A 23100-nucleotide genomic window follows, 5' to 3' on the forward strand; every position below is an offset into this window, starting at 1 on the left:
TCAAATTGTATTTGTCACATGCGCCAAATACAGCAGGTGTAGTAGACCTTACTGTGAAATGCTTACTTACAAACCCTTAACCAACAATACAGTTAAAGAAATGGAGTTAAGAAAATATTTATTAAATAAACTTAAGTAAAAAATGTAATAAAAAGTACACAATAAATAGCAATAACGAGGCTATATACAGGGTCTATGTGCGGGTGTACAGGTTAATCAAGGTTATTTATTAATTGTTCAGCAGTCTTATGGCTTGGGGGTAGAAGCTGTAAAGGAGCCCTTTGGACCTAGACTTGGCGCTCCGGTACCGCTTGCCGTGCGGTAGCAGAGAGAACAGTCTATGACTTGGGTGACAGGAGTCTTTGACAATTTTTTGGGCCTTCCTTGCACAGTTTGGTTGAACTTTAAGAAACGGCAAAGAAAAAGACTGCAACGTTAAGTGTAATTTCTGAATTACCAGCCACTTTTACCTCTGTCAAATTTATGCTCCAGATAGAATGACACTCTCGTTCACACTAGAAATGCCGGGCCTCGATACTCCCGCATCTAAGCCAATGACGCGTTAGCTTGATGTCAACATTCTAACAGTAAATACATTTCATATATGCTATTGCAAAAATAATCATTTATTTTTATGAAGGTCTTAGGTAACATTAAAATACGAAATAAAATGTATTTCATAGAACACAACCTCATTTTTATTAGATATGTAAATGTAGGCTATATGTACAAACGAAAAACCACTAAAACACCACAATTCAAGTGTTAAAATCCATTAACTCTCTAGAGTCCTACATTTACACTCTTCAAGATTGTTTTGATTACGCGGACTGGTATATGTTCCGGTCAGCCTCAGAGAACAACATTGATCTATACACTGACTCAGTGAGTGAGTTTATAAGAAAGTGCATTGGAGATGTTGTACCCACTGCGACTATTAAAAGCTACCCTAACCAGAAACCGTGGATGGATGACGGCATTTGCGCCACCCCCCCTCTCCTTCTCCGTGGCCGACGTGTGTAAAACATTAAACGGGTTTACCCTCGCAAGGCTGCTGGCCCAGACGGCATCCCTAGCCGCGTCCTCAGAGCATGCGCAGAGCAGCTGGCTGGTGTGTTTACGGACATATTCAATCTCTCCCTATCCCAGGCTGTCCCCACATGCTTCAAGATGGCCACCATTGTTCCTGTACCCAAGAAGGCAAAGATAACTGAACTAAATGACTACCGCCCTGTAGCACTCACTTCTGTCATCATGAAGTGCTTTGACAGACTAGACGAGGATATCACCTCCATCTTACCGGCCACCCTAGACCCACTTCAGCACACTGCTCTATCCCATCTGGACAAGAGGAATACCTATGTAAGAATGCTGTTCATTGACTACAGCTCAGCATTCAACACCATAGTACCCTCCCAGCTCATCACCAAGCTGGAGGCCCTGGGTCTCAACCCCGCCCTGTGCAATTGGCTCCTGGACTTTCTGACGGGCCGCCCCCAGGTGGTGAAGGTAGGAAACAACATCTCCATTTCGCTGACCCTCAACACTGGGGCCCCAAAAGGGTGCATGCTCAGCTCCCTCCTGTACTCCCTCTACACCCACGACTGCGGGGCTATGCACGCCTCCAACTCAATCATCAAGTTTGCAGACGACGCAACAGTAGTGGGTTTGATTACCAACAACGACGAGACAGCCTACAGGGAGGAGGTGAGGGCACTAGGCGTGTGGTGTCAGGAAAACAATCTCTCACTCAACGTCAACAAAACAAAGGAGATGATCGTGGACTTCAGGAAACAGCAGAGGGAGCACCCCTTTATCCACATTGAAGGGACAGCAGTGGAGAAGGTGGAAAGTTTTAAGTTCCTTTGCGTACACATCACAGACAAACTGAAATGGTCCACCCACACAGACAGTGTGGTGAAGAAGACGCAACAGCGCCTCTTCAACCTCAGGAGGCTGAAGAAATTTGGCTTGTCACCCAAAACCCTGACAGACTTTTACAGATGCACAATCGAGAGCATCCTGTACGGAGGGCTACAGAGATGAGGTAGTCATCATGTTAAACACTATTATTGAGTCCAAGCAACTTATTATGTGACTTTTTAAGCACATTTTTACTCCTGAACTTATTTAGGCTTGCCATAACAAAGAGGTTGAATACTTATTGACTCAAAACATTTCAGCTTTTAATTTTTTATAAATCTGTAAACATTTCGCAAAACATAATTCCACTTTGACATTATGGGGTATTGTATGTAGCCCAGTGACAAACAATCTCAATTTAATCCATTCTAAGTTCAGGCTGTAACACAACTGTGGAAAAAGTCAAAGGGTGTGAATACTTTCTGAAGGCAATGTATATGTTTCATGAGCTGAAATAAAATATCTCAGAAATGTTCCATGTGCCCAAAAATTATATTTCTCTAKAATTTTGTGCACAAATTAGTTTACATCCCTGTTAGTGAAGATTTCTATTTTTTGCAAGATAATCCATCCACCTGACAGATGTGGCATATCAAGATGCTGATTAAACAGCATGGTCATTACACAGGTGCACCTTCTGCTTGGGACAATGAAAGGCCCCTCTAAAATATGTAGTTTGTCACACAACACAATGCCACAGATGTCTCAAGTTTTGACGAAGCGTGCAATCGGCATGCTGACTGCAGGTATGTCCACCAGAGCTGTTGCCAGAGAATTTAATATTCATTTCTCTACCATAAGCCGCCACCAACATCGTTTTAGAGAATTTGGCAGTATATCCAACCAGCCTCACAACCGCAGACCACGTTTCCCCACGCCAGCAGAATCGTCTGAGACCAGCCACCCGGACAGCTGATGAAACTGGGGGTTTGCACAGACTGTCAGAAACCGTCTCAGGGAAGCTCATCTGTGTGCTCGTCGTCCTCACCAGGGTCTTGACCTGACTGCAGTTCGGCGTCGTAACCAACTTCAGTGGGCAAATGCTGACCTTCGATGGCCACTGGCATGCTGGAGAAGTGTGCTCTTCACTGATGACTCCCGGTTTCAACTGTACTGGGCAGATGGTAGCGGTTTGCTGATGTCAATGTTGTGAACAGAGTGCCCCATGGTGGCGGTGGGATTATGGTATGGGCAGGCATAAGATACAGACTTCGAACACATTTGCATTTTATCGATGGCAATTCGAATGCACAGGGATACCATGACGAGATTCTAAGGCCCTTGGTCTACATTCTCACCAAACATGTCACCCATTGAGCATGTTTGGATCAATGTGTACGACAGTGTGTTCCAGTTCCCGCCAATATCCAGCAACTTCACACAAACATTGATGAGGAGTGGGACAACATTCCAGAGGCCACAATCAACAGCCTGATCAACTCTATTATTTTATATTTAACCAGGCAAGTCAGTTAAGAACAAATTCTTATTTACAATGACAGCCTAGGAACAGTGGGTTAACTGCCTTGTCAGGGGCAGAACAATTTTTACGTTGTCAGCTCGGGGATTTGATCCACCAACCTTTTGGTTACTAGCCCAACTAGCTCTAACCCCTAGGCTACCTGCCACCCCAAGGAAATGTGTCGCGCTGCATGATGCAAATGGTGGTCACACCAAATACTGACTGGTGTTCTGATCCACGCCCCTACTTTTTTTTAAAGGTATCTGACCAACAGATGCATATTGTATCTGTATTCCCAGTCATGTGAAATCCATAGATTAGGACCTAATGAATTCATTTAAATTAACTGATTTCCTTCTATGAACTGTAACTCAGTAACATTTTAGAAATTGTTGCATGTTGCATTTATATTTTTCTTCAGTCTATACACATACAGTATATATATATATATATATATATATATATATACAACTAAAGACAGACACGTACAGAAATAAAACTGCTTTTAACAACAAATTCTGTTTGTGATATTAAGATTGTTATATAGACTTATTTTGGAAAAGTCAAGGACGGAAGGGATATGACTTTAAAAATGGCAGAGTAATTAAACATGTAAATTCAAAATGACGATCTTGTGTTAATGTGTAATAAAAAAGATAAACATTATAGTGTCCATCTCTTTAACCCTTCATACTAAAACTGAGTCTCTCTATAGGTTGGTGTCTCCAGAGCCCCCTCCCAAGGGCTTCCTGGTGATTGGCTCCAAATTCCGCTACAGTGGGCGGACCCAGGCCCAGTCGCGTCAGGCCAGTGTGCTGATCGACCGGCCAGCTCCGCAGTTTGACCGTTCGGTTAGCAAGAGGTACCTGCTGCCCCGCAGTGTGGACGGAGGTAAGGACCGGACTATTACTGTACTATAACATCATGAATTTGTACTACATACTCACCACTTAGAATATGGGCCCACACTGTATTTTTTTTTCCTTATGCCTCTTTGTCAAGTAGGCTCTTGTCTATTCATTGTTATTTCAAATTTGCATCAGTACATTGCATCAGTACACTGTACACTCTTAGAAAAAAGGTTTCCAAAAGGCTTCTTCGGCTGTCCCCATAGGATAACCCTTTTTGGTTCCAGGTATAACCCTTTTTGGTTCCAGGTATAACCCTTTTTGGTTCCAGGTATAACCCTTTTTGGTTCCAGGTAGAACCCTTTTGGGTTCCATGTAGAACCCTCTACATGGAACCCAAAGAGTTCTACCAGGAACCAAAAAGGGTTCTTTAAAGAATTCTCCTATGGGGACAGCCGAAAAAGCACCTTTTTTTCTAAGAGTGTACATTGCAGTGGAAGGCAGATAGAATAGATAGCATCTGATTGTACTGTGAATTATTTTGAACTTTAAACAGGCATTGTACTATTTGAGAACAGCTGTTGTATTATTGAATGTCCATAGGGCATTGTTATACATAGGCCGGGAATCAATCCTAGGCTCGTTATTGAAAAGAACATTGCACTTTACTTCTATAGGTAATTTACAATTGAGCCGACATCTGAAGGGTTTACCCTAAATGCATTCTGCGCAAACGTCTGTGAAATGACCTTTAAAAGGTTCATTGTCTGCAGCTCAGTGTGCAGAGCTGCAACACACCCATAGCTGTGGGCTATACATAGTATACAGTCGTGGCCAAAAGTTTTGAGAATGACACAAATATGAATTTCCACAAAGTTAGCTGCTTCAGTGTCTTTAGATATTTTTGTCAGATGTTACTATGGAATACTGAAGTATAATTACAAGCATTTCATATGTCTCAAAGGCTTTTATTGACCATTACATGAAGTTGATGCAAAGAGTCAACATTTGCAGTGTTGACCCTTCTTTTTCAAGAACTCTGCAATCCGCCCTGGCATGCTGTCAATTAATCCTGACTGATGGCAGCCCATTCTTGCATAATCAATGCTTGGAGTTTGTCAGAATTTGTGGGTTTTTGTTTGTCCACCCGCCTCTTGAGAATTGACCACAAGTTCTCAATGGGATTAAGGTCTGGGGAGTTTCCTGGCCATGGACCCAAAATATCGATGTTTTGCTCCCCGAGCCACTTAGTTATCACTTTTGCCTTATGGCAAGGTGCTCCATCATGCTGGAAAAGGCATTGTTCATCACCAAACTGTTCCTGGATGGTTGGGAGAAGTTGCTCTCGGAGGATGTGTTGGTACCATTATTTATTCATGGCTGTGTTCTTAGGCAAAATTGTGAGTGAGCCCACTCCCTTGGCTGAGAAGCAACCCCAAATATGAATGGTCTCAGGATGCTTTACTGTTGGCATGACACAGGACTGATGGTAGCGCTCACCTTGTTTTCTCCGGGACAAGCTTTTTTGTCGGATGCCCCAAACAATTGGAAAGGGGATTCATCAGAGAAAATTACTTTTGCTGCCCTTCTTGACACCAGGCCGTCCTCCAAAAGTCTTTGCCTCACTGTGCGTGCAGATGCACTCACACCTGCCTGCTGCCATTCCTGAGCAAGCTCTGTACCTGTCTCTTATACACATCTAGATGTGTATAAGAGACAGGTTCTGTACTGGTGGTGTACCGCTCTCCTTGAAGTTCTTGATGATCCGATAAATGGTTGATTTAGGTGCAATCTTACTGGCATCAATATACTTGCCTGTGAAGCCCTTTTTGTGCCAAGCAATGATTTTCCTTGCAGGTAACCATGGTTGACAGAGGAAGAACAATGATTCCAAGCACCACCTTCCTTTTGAAGCTTCCAGTCTGTTATTCGAACTCAATCAGCATGACAGAGTGATCTCCAGCCTTGTCCTCGTCAACACTCACACCTGTGTTAACGAGATAATCACTGACATGATGTCAGCTGGTCCTTTTGTGGCAGGGCTGAAATACAGTGGAAATGTTTTTGGGGGATTCAGTTCATTTGCATGGCAAAGAAGTGAATTGCAATTCATCTGATCACTCTTCATAACATTCTGGAGTATATGCAAATTACCATCATACAAACTGAGGCAGCAGACTTTGTGAAAATTAATATTTGTGTCATTCTCAAAACTTTTGGCCACGGCTGTATACTTCTCAGATAGAGTTCAGTGTGTCAAATCGGAGGGCCTGTTGTCCGGACCTCTGGCAGTCTCTATGGGGGTGCCACTGGGTTCAATTCTCGGGCTGACTCTTATCTCCGTATATATCAATGATGTCTCTCTTGCTGCTGGTGATTCTCTGATCAACCTCTACGCAGACGACACCATTCTGTATACTTCTGGCCCTTCTTTGGACACTGTGTTAACAAATCTCCAGACGAGCTCCAGACGAGCTTCAATGCCATACAACACTCCTTCCGTGGCCTCCATCTGCTCTTAAATGCAAGTAAAACTAAATGCATGCTCTTCAACCGATCGCTGCCCGCACCTGCCCACCCGACTAGCATCACTACTCTGGACGGTTCTGACTTAGAATATGTGGACAACTACAAATACCTAGGTGTCTGGTTAGACTGTTAGACTTCCAAACTCACATTAAGCATCTCCAATCCAAAATGTAATCTAGAATCGGCTTCCTATTTCGCAACAAAGCCTGCTTCACTTATGCTGCTAAACATACCCTCGTAAAACTGACTATCCTACCGATCCTTGACTATCCTACCGATCCTTGATGTAATTTACAAAATAGCCTCCAACACTCTACTCAGCAAATTGGATGTAGTCTATCACAGTGCCATCCGTTTTGTCACCAAAGCCCCATATACTACCCACCACTGCGACCTGTATGCTCTCGTTGGCTGGCCCTCGCTTCATATTTGTCGCCAAACCCACTGGCTCCAGGTCATTTATAAGTCTTTGCTAGTTAAAGCCCTGCCTTATCTCAGCTCACTGGTCACCATAGCAGCACCCACCTGTAGCACGCGCTCCAGCAGGTATATTTCACTGGTCATCCCCAAAGCCAACTCCTCATTTGGCCGCCTTTCCTTCCAGTTCTTTGCTGCCAATGACTGGAACGAATTGCAAAAATCACTGAAGCTGGAGATTTATATCTCCCTCACTAACTTTAAGCATCAGCTGTCAGAGCAGCTTAGCGATCATTGCACCTGTACATAGCCCATCTATAAATAGTACACCCAACTACCTCATCCCCATATTGTTATTTATTTATTTTTGTTGCTATTTTGCACCCCAGTATCCCTACTTGCACATCATCATCTGCACAATTTTCACTCCAGTGTTAATGCTAAATTGTAATTATTTCACCTCTATGGCCTATTTATTGCCTTACCTCCCTAATCTTACTACATTTGCACACACTGTACATAGATTTTTCTATTGTGTTATTGACTGTACGTTTGTTTATCCCATGTGTAACTCTGTGTTGTTGTTTTTGTCGCACTGCTTTACTTTATCTTGGCCAGGTCGCAGTTGTAAATGAGAACTTGTTCTCAAATGGCCTACTGTGTTAAATATTTGTATTTTTTTTTTAAGTAGGGGTTCTGAGGTTGCTGCAGCACCCCCTGACAAATCAGGAAATAAAAAATAAATATTCACAAACGTTGTGCACTGGGCCTTTACTGGTCCTGTATTAGCGGACCAATGTAGTGCATGCATCCCCAGCCAAACATCTTCCCATGGCTATGAACGCACCTTTGAATGACTCCTGGCCATAATCTATGTTCTGACTCCTGAATCAGTTTACCCTGCCTCAACTGTAAGGAGATAAATACTTACATGTCAAATGGATGTCAATGTAAACAAATTGTAATCTCGATCAATCATAATTTACTGTACAGACAATGTTGACCTTTCTCTTGCTTTCTGTGAGCCAGGCTGACTAGCTTTTCTCTCTTTTCTCCGCCATCCTTTGTGTGCCCTACCCACATCCCCCTGCCCAGCCTCAGCCCTGGGAGACAGCATGGACCAGCTGTCCCAGCGCAGCTCCAGTGATCACACCCAGTTCCTGTCCAGAGAAGACCTGGAACAAGAGGGCAGTCTGGACCTAGACCAGGATCAGGATTACCAGGAACAAGACCAGGAGTACCAGGATCAGGACGAGGAGACTGATGGTGTTGCCACGTCTGCCAAGACCATGGAGCTGAAGGTACAAGGCGAGGCAAGGGTGGCGGACCCTATAATCATAGTAGATGATGGCTCCCTTTTTCCTTGAGTCCTCTCCATCATGAGGATCACTGGTGAAAGGATAAAGGATCATTTTCTGCCATTTTGTAAGTAATTATTTAGACAAATTCACGGTGTATTAAAGTAGTCAAACGTTTCGTACTATTTGGTCCCATATTCCTTGCACTCAATAACTACATCAAGCTCGTGACTCTACAAACTCGTTGGACGTATTTGCAGTTTGTTTTGGTTGTGTTTCAGATTATATTTTGCCCAATAGGAACTGAATAGTGAATAATATATTGTGTAACTTTGGAGTCACTTGTATTGTAAGTAAGAATAGAAGATGTTTCTGAACACTTCTTCATTAATGTGGACGCTAGCATGATAATGGATGAATCGTGAATAATGATGAGTGAGAAAGTTACAGAGGCACAAAGATCATATCCCCTCCAAAATGCTAACCTTCTCTGTTATTGGTAATGGTGAGAGATTAGCATGTTTTGTTGTAGCCTCTGTAACCTTCTCACTCATCATGATTCATTCATTATTTTTCTTAATCATAGCATTATCAGGATTCATTTAGAAGTGTTTCAGAAAAATCTTATCTGCTCACTAAGAAATAAAATGACTTCAGTCATCATTCACCATTCAGTTTCTATTGGGAAAAACATAACCCAAAGCACAACCAAAAAAACTGCAAATGTAGTTGTAGTCATTGCATGCTAGGAATATGCAACCAAATACTACACGTTTGACTTATTTAATACACTATACGTGAATTTGTCAAAATACTTAAGACTTCTTCAAATGGGGGGACTAGATACATAGGCCGTGTCCGAATACCCTTGAGTCCCAAATGCTAGGCTTTTTGGGTATGCGAAAATAGTTTTATAGTTTATATGTTTTATAGAATGTGAAAATTCACCGTTTCATCTAGTAGAAATCGCTGCACAAAGGAAGAGAATTGTATTTTCATACCCACGTGTGTTGATAATCAGAATAGGGAACTCGCTCTACAAAAATGAACAAATTGCGGGGAACAAGCGTGAATGCGCATTAGATGACGTCTTCTCAGTATGGATGAGCAATAGGTTGATATTTATTGCTTACTGCATACGTTTTTACTAAACAGTATGTTCTAAGTAGTATGCAGTACTATTAGTACATAGTATGTAGTTTAAGTAAGTAGTAGGCAAGACAGATTTCAGACACGGCCATTAGCTGCTTTAATTTCAAAATGGTAAAACAGATCATGAAAATACCCTCAAATAAAAGATGACATTGTGTACTGTCGCCTCTTATGAAATATTCGATCTCAAATCGAAAATACTTGAATATAAAGCAGGGGTAGGCAAACGTTTTGGCTCAAGGGCCACATCGGGATTTTGAAATTCAACGGAGGGCCTCACACATTTTGTTTTAACCGATTTGTTTGTCAACAACACGGGACGTAGTTTGCCCACCCCTGGTATAGAGCCAATGTCGTTCACTGTCCAAATTCACATGACAGTGAGTGAAAGTCTAGCTTTCTACCTAACGTGGATGTATTGTTAGATCCCCCTTTTTATTATGGCTGAATTGGTGGTAGTGTTGTGCCCAAATGTTTTCTTACAGGTAGAATAGCAGCCTTCATGAGGAATATTATAGTGTTGGTAACTACATGGATGTTACCGGGATACATTCTATTCAGTGGGGAGAGCATGCAAGGCAACACCAGGATACAATGTGAGGCAGTTTTGTTTATGCTTTAGTGAATTATTAGCCAATTTCACAAGTTGATTGCTTGGTTGTATTGATTTTTCCACAGAAAATATATGGCATTAACATGTATCCAAAAATGATAAAACTAAATGAATCCTGAACACTAACTCCCAATTTCACACACACACACACACACACACACACACACACACACACACACACACACACACACACACACACACACACACACACACACACACACACACACACACACACACACACACACACACACACACACAGGAGGGGGAAGCAGCAGTGGAGGGAGCAGCAGATACATAAAAGTAGAGAATCGCACACATGCTCAGAAGCTTCGGTTGTTAAGCTGTCTGGAAGAGGCGTCCAATGTTTTTGGCCACACAGCCACTCCGTTTTATTATTGTAACTCTATTAATATTATTGAAAACAAAAGAACCTGGTAAAACAAGACCATTGGTTAGTAAGTTAAATTCAGGTTTGTTGGAATTGTGGTTATTTATCAAATGTACGTACCTAACTGGTTTTTCTAAATTATATGCATAAGATACAGAGAAGAACGATTCATTTTACTCATATCCCTCCCCTTGTAGTTCCCGTTCCATCAATGTCTAAATAAGTGCTTTTTGAAATATCAGAATACCTAACCTGCAGCACAGTGAGAAAATCCATCATGTGAGCCACTGACTTACACTCATCCCTCTCTCCTGCATTCACTTTAGTCTAATCCATATTCCCTCTCTCCTCGGCTCCTCTTCTCTTCCCTCCCTTCTGCTCCTCTGCGTGGAACTCATGCCCTTCTCTGTGCTCTGTTTCCTTAATCTCCTCTTCAAATCTAACATGCTGTCTTTCCCCTCACCTTGTTGCACCCTTCACTCTCCTTAAATTCCTTTTCTCCTCTTCCTGCTGTGGCTTCCTGCGCCCCACTGAACAACCGCTTCTCTCTTCCCACCTTCTCCCTTGCAGGGTGAGGAGGCAGGCTCGCCAGTAGACTCAAAGCCTGAGGTACTTCGTTTGTGATGACTAGTGTCTGTCTATGTCTGTTTGTCTGTCTGTTCTGGGTTTTTGTGTTGTTTATATCTTTATTCAGCCTGTTCCGACTTGTAGCTAGGTTATTACTCCAAGTGTGATTCCACATGGACAGTACAGTCATGGCTTTCTTAGATCCCTTGGCTTTGTGCACAGCCTAAATCACATCACTTGACTTCAAATTGGATCACCGTCGTAGTAGTCTAGGGTAGGCTAATGGCATTATGAAGTCTGGGTACTATCAAGGTATTTAGACTGTGTTTGGTCAGTGTTTGTAAAATGTCTACATAGGGAATTCATTTCAGTGCATCTGAGTGGCCAGCTGTGTTCAATAATGGATCCATTACCATTTTCATGTGTACATTGTCATTAGAAGGATTAGCTGAGCTTGAACACAACTACTGTGTTTGATTTACATTCATCTCCATAATACAAAAGGAAACACCATTTAAAACCTTCACTTTGAACTATCAATGACAACATCTAGGTCCTTGAATGCTGATCTTTCATACTTTGCCATTGGAATGTTTGGAGTGAGATATAGCACGAGACTCTGAGTCCTTCCTACAAATATCTCAGTTACAGCATTTATGTAATTCACCAGTCTACATCTCTCTGTACATCTGTCTCCAAATGCTAGATGTTTCCATCGTCGAACGAACTCACTGTCTCAGTGAGATGCGTGGATGCTACCAACACAACCTCTGTGTCTGTGTGTGTGTGTGTGTGTGTGTATATGTGCCTGCCTTCTTGACTCACCTGCGGTACTCTGCCTCTTTGTCTCTGCACGTGCCCCACCCCCACACCACCTCTTCCTCTGTGCCTCTGCTCCACCCACCCCCTCCCCTCCACTCCCCCAGTCGGACCAGGATCTGGCCACCCCATGCCCCCAACAGGAGGTACTGCTTCCCCTTGCTCTGTGCCTGTGCTCTCTCTCTGTGACCCCTCACCAGGTGTGCTGTCATGTGCTGTGCTGTGTATCTCATCGTGACTGTGTCGATCAGTAAGGGCAGCAATATATGTTGTTCAGTACAGCTTCAGTCCACCCCTCAGTTTGTTTGCGTTTATTTATTTTTACAACCAAGGACAACTTTATTGTAAAAGTTCAGTTGTAGGTTTGGACATTGTTAACATAGACAAAGCCAGTAGCGGACAGAGTATTCTGCATTTTTGTTCTATCGCCTTTATAGCCACAGTCTCTATTAAGCTACATTATAAAAATACAGTATTGCAATAAAGTGACTTGACACCCAGTGTCATAACACGTTATGACACGGTCATAACCATATCACAATATGTCATAACAGCTGACATAACTTGTCATAACCTGTCATAATATGCTCATTACACTGTCATGACCCATATGTTTACATCTGTTGTGACATTCAGTTCCAGTCAAAAGTTTGGACACACCTACTCATTCAAGGGTTTTTCTTTATTTTTACTATTTTCTACATAGAATAATAGTGAAGACATCAAAACTATGAAATTACACATATGGAATCATGTAGTAGCCAAAAAAGTGTTTAACAAATTAAAACATATTCAAAGTAGCCACCCTTTGCCTTGAAGACAGCACACTCTTGGCATTCTCTCAACCAGCTTCATGAGGAATGATTTTCCAATAGTCTTAAAGGAGTTCCCACATATGCTGAGCACTTGTTGGCTGCTTTTCCTTCACTCTGCAGTCCAACTCATCCAAAACCATTTCAATTGGGTTGAGGTCGGGTGATTGTGGATGCCTGGTCATCTGATATGACTCCATCACGCTCCTTCTTGGTCAAATAGCCTTTACACAGCCTGGAGGTGTGTTTTAGGTCATTGTCCTGTTGAAAAACAAATGATAGTCCCACTAAGCGCAAACCAGATATGATGGCATACCGCTGCAGAATGCTGTGGTAGCCATGCTGGTTAGGTGTGCCTTGAATTCTAAATAAATCACTGACCGTGTCACCAGCAAAGCATCCCCACACCATCACACCTCCTCCTCCATGCTGGTCTGTTGTTTCTCTTTGCTTATTTGAGCTGTTCTTGTCATAAAATGGACTTGGTCTTTTATTAAATAGGGCTATCTTCTGTATAACACCCCTACCTTGTCACAACACAACTGATTGGCTCAAACGCATTAAGAAGGAAAGAAATTCCACAAATTAACTTTTAACAAGGCACACCTGTTAATTGAAATGCATTCCAGGTGACTACCTCATGAAGCTGGTTGAGAGAATGCCAAGAGTGTGCAAAGCTGTCATCAAGGCAAAGGGTGGCTCCATTGCAGAATCTCAAATATAAATATATTTTGATTTGTTCAACACTTCTTTGGTTAATACATGATTCCATATGTGTTCTTTCATAGTTTGTATGTCTTCACTGTTATTCTACAATGTAGAAAATAGTAAAAAATAAAGAAAAACCCTTGAATGAGTAGGTGTGTCCAAACTTTTGACTGGTACTGTATATTGTGTAATGCTATGGCTGGTTATGACACCTACATCATATTTTAAATAAGTTGTAGAAAATACACTTCATGATACGTACATGCCCTTATATCAGTCATCAGTCAAAAAGAGGGTGTCTTGTCCTGCTCCTGAAATCTGCTCCTCTATTCATCCCAGTCATCAGCAACAGAGCGTAGGTGTTCAAATCAAACTTTATTTGTCACATGCGCCGGATACAAGTGTAGACTTTACACTGAAATGCTTACTTACAAGCCCTTAACCAACAGTGCAGTTCAAGAGGAGTTAAGAAAATATTTACCAAGTAGACAAAAATAAAAAGTTATAATAAAAAGTAACAATAAGAGTAACAATAACGAGGCTATATACAGGGGGCACCGATACCGAGTCAGTGTGCGGGGGTACAGGTTAGTTGAGGTAATTTGTACATGTAAGTTAGGGTGAAGTGATAATAAACAGCGAGTAGCAGCAGCGTACAAAAGGGAGGGGGGGGGGGTCAATTTAAATTGTCCCTGACTAGCATAGCGTAGCCTAGCGCCAGAGGGTAATCATAAAATATAATTTCATGAAATCACAAGTGCAATATTGCAAAACACAGCTTAGCCTTTTGTTAATCCATCTGTCTCAGATTTTGAAATTATGCTTTCCAGCGAAAGCAATACTTGCATTTGTGTAAATGTATCGATCGCTCGACAAAACAATAAGAACAGCTAGCGCCAGGTAACTCGGTAACAAAAACCAGCAAAGCAATCAAATTAATCGTTTACCTTTGTTGATCTTCGGTTGGTTTCACTCACGAGACTCCCAGTTAGACAGCAAATGTTCCTTTTGTTCCATAAAGATATGTTTTATATCCAAATACCTCAGTTTGTTTGATGCGTCATCACAAGTAATCCACTGGAAAAAGCGTTCGCGACAACGGCGGAAAAAATTCCAAATTATATCCATAATGTCCACATAAACATGTCAAACGTTGTTTTTGATCCAACTTCAGGGTGTTTTTCACATATCTATTCGATAATAAATCAACCGGGAAAGTTGGCTTTTCACTAGGAGCGAGAGAGACAATGGCTACCTTTCAGATTTGCGCAAAAATCACCCGGAGAGCCCCCACCTGTTCACTTACCCAATGTGCTCTTGCAGGCTCATCCTTCAAAATAAAGGCCTGAAACTATGTCTAAAGGCTGTTGACACCTTAGGGAAGACATAGAAAAAGAGGTCTTATTGATGAGACTTCACATATGCGATAGGAAGGCATTGGAACACAGACCTCTCAAAATGAGTGCCACTTCCTGCTTGAAATTTTCTCAGGTTTTCACCTGCAATATCAGTTCTGTTTAACTCACAGACAAAATTCTTACATTTTTGGAAACTTCAGAGTGTTTTCCATCCTAATCTGACTATTATATGCATATTCTAGTTTTGGGGGCTGAGAAATAGGCAGTTTAAAATGGGTACGCATATTTTGCCAAATGTTAAAATTGCGCCCCCTAGCCTTTTGGACCTAGACTTAGCGCTCCGGTACCGCTTGCCGTGCGGTAGCAGAGAGAACAGTCTATGACTTAGGTGAATGGAGTCTTTGACAAAGACATTTTTACCCTCTGTAGAGCCTTACGGTCGGATGCCAAGCAGTTGCCATACCGGGCGGTGATGTAACCGGTCAGGATGCTCTCGATGGTGCTGCTCTAGAACTTTTTGAGGATCTGGGGACCCATGCCAAATCTTTTCAGTCTCCTGAGGGGGAAAAGGTGTTGTCGTGCCCTCTTCACGACTGTCTTGGTGTGTTTACCCCATGATAGTTTTTTGGTGATGTGGACACCAAGGAACTTGAAACTCTTGAACCGCTCCACTATAGCGAATTGGAGTGTGTTTGACATCAATGTGTGCGCAATTACAATGATAATTTAATACGGTAAATTTAAAACATATATATACTACATTAACATTCTGTTGACACTTAAGCTATGGTGTAATGGAATGTTTTGCCTTGTGTGGTAGGTTTTGACACTCTTACAGTATGTAGACGTCATAACCAGCCATAATGTAAAATAGCCACCGTGGTAGGTTTTGTGGGGTGTTACACTCTTATGTAGGTGTCAGAACCAGCCATAAAATAACGCAGTATATGTCACAACAAATATAAATGTGTCATGACAGTGTTATGACCATATTATGACCATATTATCACAGGTTATGACAAGTTATGTCAGCTGTTATGACATATTATGACATAGTTATGACCATGGGTGTCAAGTAAAGTGTTACCCAATAAAGTATTGCAAGCCTTGAAGGAAAACATAAAAATGTCATTAACATGATGTCATCGTGATTGAAAGATATTAATCAGATAACATTACCACTGAGGATGACATAACATCAGTTGATTTTAAAGTCTTTCATAGTGTGTGATTTGGTCATCTGGAATATTCAAGATATCGCTTGCCAGAAATATGTAATTCCAGGGCAGATAAATAACGATGTACTCATTACTCAAGAGGAGTGTAATGGGGTCCATGTCTATACTCTTCATCCATGCATAGCAGCATTAGTCTCATTATTTAGCCCATATCAGAAACAGATTGGATGTTTGTTGTAACATCCATGTTGTGAGCTCCGAGCAGAATTGAAATGGAGGTGGAATTTGAGATGAAGAATTGCAAACACATAATTGACCATTAACACAGCCCGTTTCATTCAAATGTCCATGTCTGGTTCAATCCCTGAGATGTCTGAAATGGAAGTAGGAAGAATACTAACTCCAGTCTGTGACCTCTCTCCCTCTCTCTATCTAGCAGCAGTTCCTGGACAAGCCTGAGGATGTCCTGCAGAAGCACCAGGCCAGCATCAACGAACTAAAGAGAGCTCTCAGGGAGCCCAACAGCAAGCTGTCACAGAGGGAGAAACGCCTGTCCACAGCCACGCCACCTGGAGGCACCCCAGAGAGGAAACAGGTACGGGGGGGTCCTTGCGATGTTACTTTCCAAAACTTTAATTTGGAATCTTACTGTATACTCATTCTCACCAGCCCAGCAAACATGACCCCATTGGCCCCCTGTGGGTATTCTGTGGGCAATGTTGGCACGGACTAGCCCACACCAAGCCAACACCAGCCCCTCACGGGCTAGCCCAGCACGGCCTAGCCTACACCAAGCCAGCTACTTCATAATGTAGAGGCCGCGCTCATTAGAATATTTGGGGCCGTGGATTGCAGTTATTTTTGTGCAACTGTTACTGAGAGGGTAATTCCAGTTTGTTCTGTTGTTCAAGTGTTCTGTTGTGTGATGTCCCCAAAAAATGTATCTTGTGCACTGCCAATGATTTTACAGACAGTCTTTAACCTGTTAGATGTAATGGCAACATTTTGATTCAAATAGACATACCCAAAAGTCATTATTTATCATGAGAGGGACGTAAACAATAACTAGTAATGCTTATACTGCCAGAAAGATGAAAATCTCACCAGTGACATACTGAGCCAGAGAAAATAAATGMTATACGTAACTCCCTCAGCTCTGAAGGTCGTACGGCCTCAGTCAGCGACCAGAATAACACACACGCCTATTTTTCTCTAAACCCAACACATCTATAAGCTAAAACACATTCAGTACCGGCCAAAATTCCACGTAAGATTTCGGGGAGTTTACATCGAAGAAGTTGATTTAAATAAGTGCATGTGAAATTAAACAGTTTCTCGTGGAAAAAAATATATGTATGATAGTATTTGTTGTCTTTCTGAAACAATAAAACAAGTTTGCTAAATACCTTTAAAGGCTAGAAAATGTGTTAAATTGCATTAAATACATTATGAATAAATACATCTCCATTAAATAATAGATAAAACTGGTAAATTGGCATAAGGTCAGCAATACACATAGGGCCAATATTATAAGCTCATATTGGGGCCCAATAAGGGCAGCCGATCCAAAGGGTGGGCTTATTTCAGGCGAAGTGAGGGCTGCCCTTGGGGCCACCTGCCTCACATGCTGACCACACCGCTTGCGTCGGGTGTGCGAGCGTTGCAAAATAAATTTAAACATACATGTTATGAAATTATTGCACCCACACTGCTTGCGCGTGCCAACGAGCGTCTGCGTTGCCAAGAGCTAAAATAGAAGTCAGATCTATTTGTGACGCTGAACGCTGTGCAAGTCCTGCCTCTCCCATCTCATCATTGGTTTATAGAAGCAGATACCCACGTGCCATCTCCTCATTGGTTATACCCATGTGGGGGATTGAAAGATGAACTGAAAAAAATTTAAATAAATAACAACTCAACGTTTATATCCCAGGACAAATTAGCTTGCAACAGCAAGCTAGCTAAATAGGACAAATTAGCTAGCAACTGCAAGTTAGCTAGCTAAATTGCCATAAATGTTTAATGCTTTTTGACCTGTCCCCAAATTAATATAATTGGTTAAAGAGTTTGTTTGATATTTTAACATGCGTGTGGTTATCACGTTTGATGTGGGGGGACAAAGTCAATTTGCACACAATGGTGGCCGGTTTGGGTACAGCGTGGCCGGTTTGGGTACAGTGTTAGGGACAACCTGGAGCCGACGAGCAAAGGTGCTTTGCCCAAATGTGGACAGGCTACATTGAGCCAATATTTTAGGCTGCATTGGGCCCACATCATGCCAATGTTGGCATGTTTGCTGGGAGGGTTTCACTTAACACTTAATTGGAAGGACAGGCACCCTCATACTCTGTTTGTCCCCCTCCCCTGCCCATGACTACAAGTAGTTGGCTTCCTTAGCAAAATGCTTATAAAAAAGCAACAGGAAACACGGCTCTCTAATAGATAGGTGGAAAAATATTGCAAAAACTCCAACTTGTATAAAAATTGTCTTCCACCATATATAGCTTTCACGCATCCAGTCCTTTCAAATGACATACTACCTTAAGTCCATGGGGTGATATGGTGTAACAAACTCAATAGTAATGCATCAGAATAGTACATGCAGCTTAATGAATCTGTGTTTTTACCAATATATAGGCCTCTGTGGATTCCATATTGACTGAAAAGCAAGATGGTGCTCGCGGAAGCTCAAAAGAAGAACAGAATCAGTCCTCTCGCTATACACTGCACTTAGCTTTTGATCCCAAGGACACATGTATTGGTATGGTGTCTGAGGATGTGCAAGTTGGAAAAACAACAGAGATAAAGCCTATAACTTCACCTCAGGAATCTGGAAAAACTAAAGTAGGTGGCACTGGCCCGAGATCCCAAAGACAAGAAACAGTTTCAACTGCAACTGGACATAAGGATATGCACTCCGTGGATGATGCAACCTTTGGAAGTAATACGTATTCATATGACACCTTTTTCTCAAGGAACAGTGTTCAAGAGAATGGATTTGATTCACCTCCAGCGGATAATCTCTATTCCAAAGAGAGGATTGAAATGAAAAGCAAACAGTTGAAGCAGAGTCTGTATCAGTATGAATCGTTCCCAGAGAGAAAAAATAATAGCAATGACCAGGTCGCTATGGAATCTGTAAATAACAGCAACCAAGGTGGAAGTGAGTCTGAAAGAAAGAGGGAGATGAGAGAACCTGAAGCTCTGGAAACAAAAGAACCAAAGCCCGAGAGAGGAAACTATTCCAACAAAATGGGGAGTGCATCACACTCCAAAGTCACCCGAATAGTTCCTCTCAAGCCACAGAGATCAAAGAAGTATTTGAATAAAGGGGGGAACAAAGGGGTCAACCAACCTCAAACGCAAACCCAAGCTGAAGGAGGCGTGGCCGGAAGAGTAGATGACACTCGGATGATGCAATCAACAGAGGAACCCTCTGAAACCAGGAAGAGAATAGGTTTGCCTCCAGCATGTCCTGATGCAAATGACAGCAAGCAAGGGGTGACAACCACCAACCAGCACACAGAGGTCACAAAGCATCAGCTACCAGAGAATGAGCTACAAGGGACAGGTGAACACAAGGAGCAGAGGGACATTATTGGATCGAGTTTCTGGACTGACAGTGGAAGACTAATCCATGAAGGACATCCCGAGGCTTACCCAGATTTTACAGACACCTTTTTCTTTGGCTCAAAGGCTTTGGCCTCCCATGCAGCTCCCCCTTCAACCCTTCCTCTGAAAACACAGTGGTCCAGGGAGACAAGAGTTCGCAACAGGCAGAATGTCACCAACGACTCTAGCAACGGCCATTACAGGAACTCTAGCCAGGAAGCAACCAAGAAGAAACAAGCGGTAACGTCGTCTGCCTAACCTGCCTGTATATCACTGGAAACTAAAGCATTGCATGTGCTTAAGTCGATCACAACCTTGTTTTTATCCACTTGAATATACACATGTAGAACTCATGCGGCTGTATATGAAAAAGCAGGTCAAAGCCTGTGGCCCTTCACATCTAATCATTGGTCAAAGGCATTTTGAGACTTAACACGTTCATGGCCCGGGAGCTCCTGGCTCTCGTTTCCCTCTGCAAAGCTTAACATCTGCTTGTCCATTTTAGAAACCGGTGGGCCTTTAAGCAATGTTTCCATAAGCTTTTGGCGTCTGTTCGTCACCACGTTAACACCTAGTCTCTCCTTCCAACATCATCCTCTTACCTCCCTGACTAAAGGTAGTTGCTGTTGCAAGGAGTCAAAGGCTTTCGCACCATCCCCTTCCTTTGAAGCCACTAATGTTTGATAATGTTCTTGTTTGCAAACGGTGCGATTTGGACATTTGGCCAAAATGTTCAGCGTTGGCATCTCTGCAGCAATAGCCAATACGACATTTATTATGAGATGTTATGCACTAATTCTTGGCTGCAGCGCTGCCAGCCACATTGTTCAGGGCTGAGGTACTTGTACACTGGACTTAAGTATACAAATACCTGATTCCTGGAAGGTATTGTTATCTAACCTCAACAGTGCATGGCATTACCATCGCACTTACAGTAATTTGATTTTGTGATAATGTTGACTTTAAAGACATCCTATGTGCATGTGTGAAACTTGTGTGAACAATTACCTCAAGTTAGAGCTAGAACAAATGTAGGCTTACTATTCAAATATGAACTGTAAGCTTACAGTTAGCATAGGTCTAATTTCAAAGGGATAAGCATGACATTATTAAGCCTACTCAGCCTTGGCATGTGCAAAATATCTTGAAAACCAATGGCTAGAACAATGTCTTCAACAAAAGGATGGTGGAAACAGCTATTATGTTTGGTGACGTCAACATATGTTGCTCATAACTTGTCATACAGTTGGTTTCACCATCACTCCATTGTTTGGAAATATTGCCAGCGTTGTACTGAAGTAAAGAGTAAACCCCAAGGTGAAGTCACTGCATTCATTGACAATGCAGACCCTTGGATTCTCTCTGGGAATTTTCTTGTTCTATGACAGTCAGAAGGATGATGCCAATATTCATGTGTGTACAGTTCATGGCTGTTCTTTACAGTTTGTTTAGGTTAAATAAAATTGGCTTTGCAATCATTCAAACCTAATCTTCTTTCTACAGGAGACTCCTCCTACACCTGCCATTCATGAGGAGCCTTTTGACGAAGCCATGGTGAGTCACTGTTTTATTCAATGTGCAAAAAACTTTTTAGCATGTTCAACTCCTTCAAAGCTAAAATATGAGCCTGTTCATTTTACCTCAAAGTCTCATGTTTGAATGATTATTTGATATTTCTGTTTTACCTTTTAAGTATATATTTTTTGCACAGGTGAGAAAGCTTTATATCAAGTCCCTTGTATTGAGCCGACAATATTTGTTTTTCATTCTCTTGTCCGTCTTCTCCAATCTAACCTGCAGAGGGAGCCGTGGGAGCGGCGGTTGGGCTCAGTGTCAGAGGACGACCAAGACCACGAGACCCTGTACCTGAAGGAAACCCACCTGGGCATTGAGCGCAAGTGCTCCAGCATCACGGTCAGCTCTACGTCCAGCCTGGAGGCCGAGGTGGACTTCACTGTCCTCATGGACCTCCATACGGGCATGGAGGAGTTCTCCAGGGGCATGATGGAGCTGGGCGAGAGGCCCATGTCACCTGACGTGGGCCTCAGCCTGAGCATCGACCTGCAGGGAAGCCCGCCACCTCTTGTCTCGGCTCCTCTCACCGGGGCTAGCAGCAGCCCTCCTACCAAGCAACTACACACCGAAGAGGTCCGACATCACGAGGTAAAGTACACAAGCAAACGGACAGTTTGGGTCCAGGTAGGTCTTTGAAGTGATAGTTCACTAAAGGTTTACAGTTATAGGATCATCTTTTATTCTTAGAATATGTAACGAGTCTACAGGTCAAAACAGCTGAAGTAAGCCTTAGTAGACAAATCGCTACATCATTAACAGTAATTGACTAAGTTTAACATTGACAACGTAATGTGAGTACCATTACAGCTCATTAATGTCTTCTTGAAGTTTATGCTGGATTTCACTGATCTTTCATATGACAAAATGATGGGAAAGCGCTGGCCCATATGCCTTCAGTAAATGTAAAGACGCTTTCTCTAAAATATTTACATACAGGTGGCTTGTAATGAGTGCTGAATCTCAAATAAAATTCTAGCAATGGAAGTTATTATTCTGTATTTTTCCCCAAAGCCTGTTGTGCCCAGAAAACCAAAGAGGTCAGTGCCCATCGACAGAGACCAGTCACAGAAAGAGACCACTTACTCATCCCCCATGACGGCGCTGAGCAGAGAGGCTAGTGACGTCGTCGCCTCCCATGCACTAAGGAAGACTGAGGTCAAGGTCGACAGAGACCAGTCACAGAAAGAGACCACTTACGTGTCCCCCATGACAGCGCTGAGCAGGGAGGCTAGTGACGTCGTCGCCTCCCATGCACTAAGGAAGACTGAGGTCAAGYTCGACAGAGACCAGTCACAGAAAGAGACCACTTACGTGTCCCCCATGACAGCGCTGAGCAGGGAGGCTAGTGATGTCGTCGCCTCCCATGCACTAAGGAAGACTGAGGTCAAGATCGACCGAGACCAGTCACAGAAAGAGACCACTTACGTGTCCCCCATGACAGCGCTGAGCAGGGAGGCTAGTGARGTCGTCGCCTCCCATGCACTGAGGAAGACTGAGGTCAAGGTCGACAGAGACCAGACAGTGAGAGAGACCACTTACGTGTCCCCCATGACAGCTCTGAGCAGAGAGGCTAGTTGCGTTGTCGCCAGCCATGCACTGAGGAAGACCGATGTCAAGGTCGAGACACAGCCCAATGGGTCAGAGGTCACTACAACCATCGTGGAGTTTACAGATCAGGTAGACAAGCATTTTCAATGGAGATCTGGTATAGTTGATCAGGTAGAGACCATTGCTCGTTAGGTATAAAGATAGAGAAAAAGTAAATAGATGCTACAGTAGAACCTCAAATATACAGACCTCAGATTTATGGACTGACCAGTCAACCAACTGGGCAATATCAA

General features: G+C 42.6%; 1 protein-coding gene across 5 annotated transcripts in view; it reads left to right on the forward strand.

The window, feature by feature from the left end:
* LOC111966474 (band 4.1-like protein 1) overlaps positions 1 to 23100 on the forward strand; it is a 109521-nt gene that overhangs the window by 75220 nt on the left and 11201 nt on the right. Inside the window, exons 11-17 of one of the 5 annotated variants that reach the window (XM_023991125.2) lie at positions 4101 to 4276; positions 8275 to 8480; positions 11201 to 11239; positions 16509 to 16667; positions 21188 to 21238; positions 21485 to 21847; positions 22271 to 22936. In XM_023991125.2, coding sequence (XP_023846893.1) covers positions 4101 to 4276; positions 8275 to 8480; positions 11201 to 11239; positions 16509 to 16667; positions 21188 to 21238; positions 21485 to 21847; positions 22271 to 22936 — 1660 coding nt within the window. The remainder of the gene's footprint in view (positions 1 to 4100; positions 4277 to 8274; positions 8481 to 11200; positions 11240 to 16508; positions 16668 to 21187; positions 21239 to 21484; positions 21848 to 22270; positions 22937 to 23100) is intronic. The other 4 variants (XM_023991126.2, XM_023991130.2, XM_023991127.2 and 1 more) reach the window with 4 other exon arrangements.

This window comes from Salvelinus sp. IW2-2015, linkage group LG7 (genome assembly GCF_002910315.2).
Source record: "Salvelinus sp. IW2-2015 linkage group LG7, ASM291031v2, whole genome shotgun sequence".
NCBI classification, from domain to species: Eukaryota; Metazoa; Chordata; class Actinopteri; order Salmoniformes; family Salmonidae; genus Salvelinus; species Salvelinus sp. IW2-2015.